This window comes from Miscanthus floridulus, chromosome 8 (assembly GCF_019320115.1).
Source record: "Miscanthus floridulus cultivar M001 chromosome 8, ASM1932011v1, whole genome shotgun sequence".
Lineage (NCBI taxonomy): Eukaryota > Viridiplantae > Streptophyta > Magnoliopsida > Poales > Poaceae > Miscanthus > Miscanthus floridulus.
The window spans coordinates 216233782-216245711 of record NC_089587.1 but is presented as its reverse complement, the minus strand read 5'-3'; the positions used below and the strand labels follow the sequence as shown (position 1 = coordinate 216245711).

The following is an 11930-nucleotide window of genomic DNA, read 5'->3' as shown; positions in this document are numbered from 1 at the left end:
TCATAGCGAGTCTGGTTTGCCTGGCGTAACCACCTTAGGCCGTCATCCGCCGCATCGGCGCGCGTGGGGATCCTAGGGATCTCCCTGTGGTAAAGGTGACAACATCCAAGGGTTTTGTTGTAAGGTTGCTGACGGTAGAAATAGTGCGCATAGTAGTCATATTAATCTTTAAAAGCTTGGGGGCTTTTCTGCAAAGCAGCCACAGCACGTGGGCCTCCCGACCTTGGGCTATGTTGGGCCATCGCGACCCGCACGAGGCCGCGCCCGCGCTGGGCTACCGGGCCAGAATGGGTTGCTACCGGCCCTTTTCCTTTTTCTAAGCATTTTCTAATTTAGTTTCAAAGGCAAACTTGTAAATGCAATATAAAACTAATTTTGTTATGTTCCTAAAATCATGATATATCTGCTAGTATATTTTGTTCACATAGTTTTATAATATTTTCAGGAGTTATCTAATTAATTTGAGATGCTTAATATTGTAAGATATAAACTTATAGGAATTGTTGTGATAAATAGGTGAAAGTGTTGGCTCTGAAACTTTCACAGTAAATTCCTAACATTATTAGGTGCTCACTGTAATTTTTGTAGCCCCATAAGAATTAGTTGCTAAGGTAGCTAAATGAGCCCTAGTACGAATATATGTATTTAATCAATAAAATGACAAAACACCTTATGGTTGTAAAACTAAAACATTTTCTAGAAATGAAGCCTTACTTGATGACGCAGATACGTAGCCTAGTGCGTTAGTCATTAGAGCTAGCCCGTTAGCTTGCGAAGTGTAATAGTGTTTTTAGAGTGGGGTTGCCATGGTTAATTACGTTTTCTGCGTTGCATCTGCGAATATCATAATAGGAAAATGATGGATCTAGAGTCGATCGGAGTAGCAGGAGGATGGTGCCTTGGTGATCGTGTCGCCACAGTGGAATACAAATCCTTGGTTATATCTTGCCTAGGCAAGCCCGGTGCATAACCCCTATTATTCTGCATTTTTATCTTATGCTTGTGCATTAAGTTTTGAGGAGTTGAATGAAACCCACTTGCATATATATACATATATATACCATTATCAAGTGGGTCCTACTAGTATGTTAGGATCGTGTAGATTGCTATGCTATAGGATTTGGTAGAAGTCAAGTGATTACCTATCACTTGCGAGAGATAAAAAGATATTATTGTTGTTATTATCATACTACTATCACATGGAATATGTATATCAGGATGGTAATTGGAGATCGAATGAAATGGTACTTTGGATCTAGACTTGGTTAGGCATTTGAGCGAGGCTCGGGTTGCATTTGTTCTGCCTGTGTCGATTGAGGACCGTTCGTTGCTGTGGATGGTAGTCAGGTCACAGACTTATTATCCTAAGCACATACTTGCTTATGGGAGCAGGAAGGCTCGTTACGCTCTTATCGTGGGTTCTGGCTCTTTGCGAACTGATTGATTGGAGGCAGGAAAAGGTGGAGGTCTAAGCACCATACTGAGACCGGGTCTCAAGTGTGAGGGCTTGGAGTTCAAGGTTGGACGGAGACCTATACCCCTCGATAGGAGTGAAATGAGTTGGTCTCGTTTATGCCTGGGGTACAAGCGAGGCGTGTGTTTCGGAGTACCCAGCTGTGATACATTGATTCGCGAATTGCCGTTTCTGTGAGACGGTACTGACTTGGCTATGGTTTAGCACCATAGTAAGAACTGTAATATGAAAAATGGTAAAATAGTTCTGATTGCTACCACCTACTTGAAAGTAGCATATGTGCTTACATAGAATAGTTAGTTAATGAACTAATGATGACTGCTAATAAAATTAAATATAAGGACACACGTTTAGTAATGCTTCTAAAGATGCAATAACCCACAAGTCAAATAAGCCTTGCATATCCTTAGAGTATTTTATTTTTTTCGATAAGTCTTGCTGAGTACAATCGAGTACTCTAGGTTTTATTTCCCCTATTGTATGTGACCAATGGATCATAGACGACTTTTGTGTGTGGAAATCTTCTGGTGGACTCAGCAAGGATTCCTTTTATGCTACGACCTTAGTGTTTATTTATAACCCTCACTAAAAGTTTTAGAAGAAAAGTTTTATGATTCACCATTAATCTTTATTTCCGTTGCAATTCTGATCATATGTTGTTCTCCGCTGTAAGATAAAAATGTAAACCTAAAATGTACAAACTCTTTTACATGTAAAACTGTCTTAATTTCGCTATTGCATTCAACTTGTTTAAGTACTCTAACGTTGTAATAAAGTGACGTAAGAAATGGTTAAGAATATTGTAAGTTTTATTCTCTCATTTATGATTCTGATAGAAAAATGTGGATTTTCGAGTTCTCCTTTGGGGTGTGTTAGATGGAACAGCACGATTTAGTGCGCTCTCTTAGGTACTTAGTGTCTAATGAAAAACCAGTACTCTTGAAAGGATATTAGATTAGACGGTTCTGCCACTTAAGGGACGAGGGAGGTTTAAATGGTGTTTTCTGCATCAATTCGATGTAAAATTGTAATCGGCCATAAACTTCCGTGATCTTGGGAGACGATGGGCCGAGAAAGGAAGACACGCATCATCGGTAGGGATGAAAATGGACGGAAAAATCCAGTCCCGATCTGACCCGTTTTCTATTTATTTTCCGCATGTTTTGTATTTGTGGTATTCTATTTTCATATATACGAAAGGAGGAGAGGTGTTTTCCTCCAATTTTGTGGGATCCCCATTTTTAATCTATTCAGGATGTCTAACGATTATGTCCTTATATTACTAATTTCCGATCATGCATGTTAACACATGGATATGGCATGAAAGTGAATATGTTGATTCCTATATATTATTGTGTGACTTTTATTTTTTGAAAGCTTGTGTGATTTTTATACATAAACAATCGTAACTTAATTTTCACAAATACCTTATTCCAGAGTTATTTTTTAAACAAAAAAAATTGTAGGGAAAGCAGTTATGGAAATTAAACGGTGTCTACTACTTCACGCACATAATTAACACGAAGAATTATTTAGCTTACGGCGCGCCATTCACATTGCCGCTGTTTTCAGTAAAACATTAGAGAAGTTGCAAGCCATAGATCATAACTTTGCATAGTAGATAGATTTCACGACCAGTACAATAGTGCTATAAGAACAAAAGTGAACATGATTCTAAAAGCTCAGTTAACATCCTAGCAAACGGTACAAGCGGAACATCGCATCATGAAGCCACAAGGATGACAAATCAGGTTAACTGATCTCGCTTCCAATGCAAGTTTATTGCAGTAGTGGGGGGTCGTCCATAAGACCATAACACAAGTGCCTATCCGCTGAGGCCGCAGCTCCACCCAGGTCCACACGGAGCCTCTTTTGCAGTTTACTTCCATGCAACACAAGGCAACCTGCACGATGGTGATTGCAGTAAGAAGATGCAAAAAGCAAAATAATAAAAGACACAGTATTATTGACATAAAACAGAAAATTTCAACCTGCCTGACCATGGTTGAGCAGACCTAGAAATTACCTTTATATCTAAAACTCAGATGTAGATTAGAGCTAATTTAAGTGCTATAATAATGTTTGGGCATCACAGAAATGCCTAATTGATCAACTAAGAAATATAAATTTGAAAAGAAAACTGGTTGGTTGCGGATAGGACCACTACATGGTATGTATCCAAACTTAAACCTATTCAGGTTAAACCCATACTTAGGAGAATCTAACTATTGCTGTTTGCAAGCCTAATCAAGGCGAGGCCACCACTGAAGAAAGTACTCCCTCCGTTGATAAAGCATACAATTCTAGGTCTAGTCAAGTCAAGCTATCTTAACTTTAACCTAAGTTTACAAAAAAAAAAAATAGAATCAACATTTATAACTTCAAATAGGTATACACTATTAAAATATATACTCTATTATATATTACATGATGAATCTAATAATATATATTTAATGTTAAATATTAGTACCTTTTTATACAAATTTGGAAAGTTTGCATGAACATTGTTCTAGAATTGTATCCTCTGTTACGTTCAAAAAAAATGTATCCTTTGTGGGTCAGAGGTAGCACGTGAGAATAGGCAAAATATATAAGATGGCCTTCCTTTAGCCAATAAGGTGTAGAGTAAGAATAGACAAAATGATCTATGCGACCAACTAACTCTGCATAATAGAAAAGGCTACTGGCTACTCACCCTAACTTTAGAGATACATCCGAACCATCGTCATTATCCTGCGAACTTCCAGAGTGCAACGCAGTCATCACTGATTCAGAGGATTGCCCATCTTCAGCAATAACATTTTCAGTATCAGCAACTGCTTGCTTGCCAGCTGGGGGTATCTGGGATACCTGTGTTCAGGTATAAAATTGAAATGCAAATATGTGTTCAGATCATCAGATGGACCCTTCTGAAAGAAACGAAGGCTAGCAAAAGAAGTGAAGTTACTTGATTCCTCAGTTGCATGTTCTCCTCTGCCAGCTGTGTACTCTGCAGTAAAGCATGGGAAAAATTAGTGTGTGACTTGCAATAGTATTTTGGAAAAGTAGGAGGAACCTACCGAAAACATATTAATTATTATCACATTTAAACCAAGGAGACATAATATCAATAGCAAGCTTTGTACGCATTTTTAAACTAATGAGTGTCGTTTGCAAGAAAACAGATTCCCTTGCAGCCAATGGGCGGCCCAGGTGCATCTCTTCTTCTGTCTATGTGCAAGGCAGGTTTGGTCCTGGCTCAACGTCCTGGTACCCATGATCTTCTCCGAAGCAGCAGAACTCTAGGATGTTTGGGGCATCGATTGTGCGACAGCAAGAGTTCAATCCATGGTGACATGTTATCATAAAAAAAATCCATGGTGATAACCTCCGCTCCGTGGAACCTTTGGAAGACTTTCATGCCAATGACGTCACCACCAGCCAAATCATCAAGAATGTGGCCTCTGATCTCCCCCCTTGGTCACACTGGACCAAGGCCACCACTCACTCCACCATTTCTAATTTGGGGCATGTTGTTTGAGAATGGAACTTAGCAGCTAGTGTTTTTTGCTTTTTGCTCTTGAAACTCTCTCACTATCAGAACTTGTATGTTTGTACCCTAACATATGTTTATAAAAAGTTCAGTGGTAATCGTCTGCCATAGTTCTGTGCCAAAAAACGATTTCATCTGCTAATGCAATATTTGAACAGCTGTACACATCAGCATGAAAACCTCTATATTCTAAAATTGAGATAAGAGCGTTCACTTTGAGATAACTGTCCTAAAAATAAAGACATGAATGTTTCTGTTGAAGTTGCGATAGGATGAGTGTAATTCATGTAGTTTGCAATCAGTTTTTTCGGTAAATTAAAAAGTGTACCTTCCCTCTACTAAAAAGTTATTACTTATCACGGAAATGTGTTTAAAACGAAACAACATTGCTTGCCCCTATGAGGGTTGGTGTATGCGTTTCCCAAAAGCAAGAGAAAAAAGTTAGCACTGCAATTCCACTTATGTATTTTATATATTCATTAAAAGAATCTCAGTTGTTAAATGTTTACTACTGTATCAGCGTATCACAATCCAACAGCTAACAGAACATTAACTATATGTAAAAAGCTAAGCAATCGTTATCACTTAGCAAAGGTGATAGCTATCTCATGATATCTTACAACAATTAGGAACAGCAAGATAGCGTTCCACGAATAGCCAATATAATGGTCCTTTAGAGGTAGAATATCATCTTGACTATTGATGTATTTAAATATTTAAACATCTACATTCACTCAATCCTTATTTCATACAAATGGTTTTCAAGTATTCTAGACTAGTTCCAGATTTCAGTATTTCATACCAAAATCACATGAGTTGGATCCTGTATGGGCAGCAACCATTCACTAGATCAACCAAGTAACAAATATGCTATTACAATTTACAAGATAAATGTGGTGGATGTAACAGATCATAGCTAAAGCATCTAGTAGTTCACCAAAAAAAAATAGTTGACCTTAAACTACAGAAGCTAACCTATACATGAAAATACTACAATGCAACAACTAATCAACCCATTTATTGTTCATCATTACCTTCCGTTCCAGGTCGCTGATCTGTTCCAAGAATTGTTGATCCTGCGATCACATGTCCTATCAAATATTTGCTAATGACAAGCCTTACTTAAAGAAAACTGACATAGCAACATGTTTAACAGCCATACCTTTGTTTGAATCACCCTGTGCAGACCAGTTTCCAGGTTCTTCTCCAATTGCTGAAGTTCTTCAACACTCATTCCCTCAAGTTCTTCACCTCTCATCTGCCTATAAAGAAAACATGAGGCATCATAAACATATGCATTGAAGACTATTTTTCCATGGATCATGTATAAACAAGGAATCAGATGTACCTAAGTCGAAGGCTTGCTTCCACAAGTTGCTCATTCAAATTTGCGTATTTGCTATGTTCTAACTGAAAAGATATGTCACGACTGTCAATATCAGCAACAAAATCAGCATGCCAGTATGCCACAAAACAACAGGCTTATGTCATTTTTTATAATAAAAAAAGAGCGTCAAAATGCATTTATATTGCACGTTCTCAACTACATGGTTATGTTCAAAAAAAAATCCAAAACCTAAGTTCAAAAATGACTTAAAATCTTGCTGGATTTAAAAATTATATAAAAATATAGTAAATGCACTATTGATTTTTTTCCCTTTCTAGATAGACGATTAATAAGCCAAATAATCCCTCAACTTTATAAGTAATGATCTATCAAACATTATTTTGTGGTCTTACCATGCTGTCCGCATAGTATGCTGATAATGTTATTGCCATCAGGTGATTAAACAAAATAAAAGAGTTATATAAAAGGATAATTATAGTGTTTCGTAGCTGATTCAAGTCAAGACAAAAAAAAACATCATTTGAACATGCTTGCAAGTCGTCATGGAGCAATTATTGCACAGCTGGAACAAATGGAGTTTTTTTTTTAAATATATAATTTCAGTGAAAGAAAATTTAAATGTTATTAACCCAGATAAAGACAGCACGTTATATGAGGATTCTAACCAGCCAGACCTTTGACATAAAATGACCCAATTTGCAACATATTACCCACGTTGCATTTATTGTTTCATGGGTTTCCAAGTACTGCATACTACCTAGCATTAGATTAGAGAAGAATTGTACATACGTTCAAGTCGAGCGAAGGCTCTTCTGCTTTCCCCAGGTTTTTAGAATGTGTGTTGTACTTGTCAATGATCTCATTCATACTGTCCAAGGGAAGGAAATGTCAGCACCATAACATGCTACAAACAATCAATAAAGCGAAAATGAGATTAGATACTAAAAGAGAAAGCATGTTCATAATTCTAGGCTGATTTTATAATTCCAATGGCACAACTGAAAGTATGTAAATCTTCCTAGCTATATACACGATACATATATGTGCTTTCATTGTAGGAGATATTGTACTAAGAAGTAAACAGCAGTATGACACAGTAGCTGAGATATTCATAAAGCAACAATAGAAATAAAAGATTATCTAAAACAAGAGTCAGCAATAGGTTCATACTCAAAGGTCAATGAAACCCAATGCAAAGAAAGAATAAGTTGGTCAATGGTCATTGGTCACAAACAGCTTATTCTATAAGTTAATATGATCACACCATTCAATGGCGACTAAACCAGACAAACAAAAGAAGATAAAGATCACACTACTCAGTGGAAAATGGCTAATTAGTATATTATCATGGGTTAACGGGGCAACAAGCAAAATATGTGAGATCTCAATAAACAAGTTCTATTTGCATAGTATTTTCAAGTTAAACTCCCATTGTTTTGCCCATCAAGAACATCAATCGGCATATCCCTTATCTCTTCTTTTAAATATATTATATACTTAACGAGGCCTTAAATTCAGCAATAGGACCTGGTTCCATAAGGTGAACCTACAAAATAATACATAATACATTAACATAAGTTTGTGTTAAAGTTGTGCTTTTAAGTTAAAATTTGTTGTTTACAAAAAGCATATCACTTTAACATGTTGCAGCCTTAACATTATTATGCAATTACTAGCCAGTAATTTATTCTTGTCTAAAATTTTGAAGGCTCCGAATTCAGCAAAGCAAACGTATCACATCCAAACTGTTACCAAGGCATACGCTGGGGTGATCATATCATGCAAACTGATCAATTGATGCAAACTTAAAAACTTAAGATAAGAGCAGTGTTAGCAAAGGAAAGAGGTTAAGTATAAACAATAACATGACGCTGAAATTGTGCAAAGAAACACTAGCTAGGAATGCCATGTGTCTCCTGGATCAGACAAAACTTTTCACTGCAATATGTGTAAAAGCACAACAAAACATATGAATCTCACTAAAAAAAGTTTAACTACATAACCAAGTTGGGGAAATTAAAACCAATGCATCTACAGAAACAAGCTTACTAACATTCCTCTACAAACAAGTTAAAAAAACTGATAGACATTACTTTTAGTTAGTTAATGTTTGTTCATATAGAAGAAACACAAACAAATATGATACTACAAGATGCTGGAACATATATATACAGTGTTAGAATCCTACACTTAACTCCAAACTCCAAAAGTTATTCCCAACAATCACATTCTAACCTAGCCAACAGAATCTAGACAAAATGGAGTATATCGTATAACAAGCATACAGGCATAACAGGCGCCACATAAATGATTAGTTTGGGGAAGGCTCCCTTTCAGCATAGGTAACCAAAGAAGAAGGGATAACAAACTATAACATGTACAAACAATTGCAGATCAAACAGTAATAGCACATGATTTAGCAAATACAAATTTCAAATCAACCAACAGTAGGTAGCACATGATTTAGCAAGAAATACAAAGTCAAGGCCAACCAACAGGCTTTAGTTGCAGCAAGACAGAATCGCACAAAGCACGAGACCCCTCTTTTGATCACTAGGTAATGCAATGCCACCCAGCACCACATAAAATCACAAGGACAGAGCCGTACGCAATTGGCAGAGGTGAGTGGTGACTTTTACCCCACCGCAGAACTGGGAAAGTGGGAAGACGCACAACTCCAATAGCAATTAAACTCTCTACACGCTGATACGCACAGCAAATAACAGATGTCACAGTGCTGGCAGGGGCAACGGAGATGCCCCCGCTCCAATCGGAAAAAAGCAAATAAAAAATAATAATCTGCATGTTGAAACTACAGTTAAAATGTAGATTAAAAATCCCCAATACTCCCATTCCTATGGACACTGGACGCACCAACGTGCGCGACCTCAAACCTAACCCAAAACACCGTTCCAAAAGTTTCACTCACGTGTCAAAAGTTCGATCGAAAACGATCAATATAATCGCGTGATCTCTAAGTAGAGAGGAAAACATACTAAGCAGAAGTATCACGCGGCCGCCGGCGCGGTGGCCGGGAACCCTAACCAGGCCGGATCTTACGAGTTACGACGACTCGAAAGGCGTGACGGAAGGCGTGAAGGGAGGACAGCTGGTAGATCTATCGAAACATGGCTGCGCGGGGCGGAAGTGAGAAGGGGTAGACGGACGCGGCGGGGAGCGTGTATAACTGCATACTACGCACCTGGAGCTGGCGAACTGGGAGAGCTTCCCCGTGGAGGAGAAGACGATGAGCGCGACGTCGGCATCGCACAGCACGGAGAGCTCCTCGGCCTTCTTGAAGAGGCCGCGGCGGCGCTTGGAGAACGTGACCTGCCGCGCCGCAGCGCTCTCTATCCTCTTTATCTCCCGCCGCTCCCTCGCCATCCCCGCCGCCGATCCCTCTCCGTGGACGACGCAGGCACTCGGCCGCCGAGAGGCGAACCCCAGAGGCAGCCCTCTCCAGTCTCCACGCGCTTCACGAGGAGGCGGAGGTGGAAGAGCTCGGAGCAGCGAAGCCAACCGGCGGTGTGAGTTGTGGTGTGATGCGATGGGGATGCGAAAGGAGAGGAGGGGAGCGAGAGGAAAGGCGAAGCAGAGGAAGGAAAGGGGGTTTGCTCCTATTGGCAGGTCGGCATAAATAAACGCAGCCAGGCACGGCCCACGCGATTACCCATGATCCCCGCGAATAAACAAACAATAAAAACTGGGAGAGCGAAAGGCAGTGTGGCTACGGGGCCGGCCGGCTCAGTCATTGTTTATGCTCCCTCGCCACACGGAACGGCGCGGCGGGGCCCCAGCCAGGCACGCAGCACAGCAGCAGGCAGTAGGAGAGTAGACGAGGCAGGCGTAGGGATGTTGCCAAGTGGGCGAGGTTGAGGATTCCTGAAAAGGAAAGGGGAGTGAGGAGTGGCGTGGTGCGTGGTGCGTGGTGGCTTGCCGGACCAGAACAGTACAGTACTACAGCCTGGAGCAGGCGGCCGCGTGCGCGGTGACGGTGCTCTCTGCTGGCTGGCTGGCTGGCCTGCCGTGGCCTCTCAGCCTCATCAGCCTGCGCGTTGCGGGAAATCAAGGAGAAAGCCGGCGGAGGTGGAGGTGGGAAGGAAGAGAAAGGAGATGCTGCCGCGCAGGCGCGTGGATTGGGGGGTGGCCTTCGATTGGATTGGATTGGCCGCACGGCACGGCCGCGTACTGCTGCAGCCGCCCGGATTCGCTGTTCCGGCCCCGATTCTGTGGCGCACCGCTGTGCCGCGCCGCGCGCCGCCCCGGCCCCCGGGGATTTGGCAGGCCGCCGGGATCTCGCGCAGATTTGCTCTCACTTCACTAGTGAACACGGTACGTGGTGGTTCCGTTCTGCTTCGGCAGGTTGTTGTGTTGATTTACTCCCGCCTTCCGGGCCTACTGTATGGATACTGTTTGCTTATTCCGTTTAAAATCTGGGGCGTATCAATGATCAATCAGTTCTCGGCAAGTTTATGGTTCCGATTCCACGTACCAAACAACCACACCAACCGTGGTAGGAAACTAACGCCGTGTTTAGTTTCAGTAGGTTGGAATTTGGGGCTAACGTAGCACTTTTGTTTTTATTTGGTAATTAGTGTTCAAACATGGACTAATTAGGCTCAAAACGTTCGTCTCGCAATTTCCCACCAAACTGTGTAATTAGTTTTTTTTCGTCTATATTTAATGTTCTATACACGTGCCGTAAACATTCGATGTGATGACTACTGTAGCATTTTTTAGGATTTTAGGTTGGAACTAAACATGGGCTAAAAGTCATATCAACATGGGACGTGGTTGGTGGGGTGTGAAGCGAGAAACCAAACAGATAAGTCATGAGCTGGTAAAGCTGAGTTGTGCTAAATATGACCATAATACATTTGGTTCAATCAGGTACTCGTATCCGTTGGAATCGTAAGTGGTTGGTCGATGAAGAGCATGAAATTAGGCCTTGTTTAGTTCCCTTCAAAGTTCTAAGTTTTTTCACTCTCTCTCCATCACATCAATTTTTGGACGTTTGCATGGAGCATTAAATGTAGGTAAAAAAAATAACTAATTGCACAGTTTAGTTGGAAATCACGAGATGAATCTTTTGAGCTTAGTTGGTCCACGATTGGACAATATTTACCAAATAAGACGAAAGTGCTACTATTCATCGGGTTGAAATTTTCTTCAATCTAAACAAGGCCTTAGTGCCCTCATAGAGCAACGCCAAGAGACTTTTTGGGCCAGCTTCGTTCCTCGGCCGAGAACCGTTACGCCTTGCTCAGTGAGGAAGCAAGCGACCACATTTGTTTGGTTGTTTTGCTTGGACGTTACAGGGACCATGCGAGCAAGATTTGGCTTGCTCCTGTAGGAGAGCCAAATTAGCTCGCCTGGCCAAGCGAGTACCTTGTTGCTCGCGCCAGTGTAGCAAGGCGTGGCGAGCGAGCAACCAAACAAATCCTTTTATATTTTTTAATTTATATGAATAGAGATTTTTACTCAAATAACTCTCCATATGATGATTTAAAAAGTACTTTCTTTGTCAAAAACATAGTGTCGCTACAAACTTTCTTAACTTTGACATATTTGTAAAA

General features: G+C 40.6%; 1 protein-coding gene across 1 annotated transcript; it reads right to left on the bottom strand.

The window, feature by feature from the left end:
- Window positions 1-3074: 3074 nt before the first annotated feature.
- Window positions 3075-9888, bottom strand: LOC136478144 (MADS-box transcription factor 22). The gene is made up of 8 exons (XM_066476488.1): window positions 9557-9888; window positions 7144-7222; window positions 6355-6416; window positions 6169-6268; window positions 6041-6082; window positions 4422-4463; window positions 4170-4324; window positions 3075-3378 (listed from the first exon to the last, which is right to left on the bottom strand). The coding sequence occupies exons 1-8, from the start codon at window positions 9736-9738 to the stop codon at window positions 3354-3356; spliced, it is 687 nt and encodes a 228-aa protein (XP_066332585.1). The 5' UTR covers window positions 9739-9888; the 3' UTR covers window positions 3075-3353.
- Between the last annotated feature and the right edge of the window lie 2042 nt (window positions 9889-11930).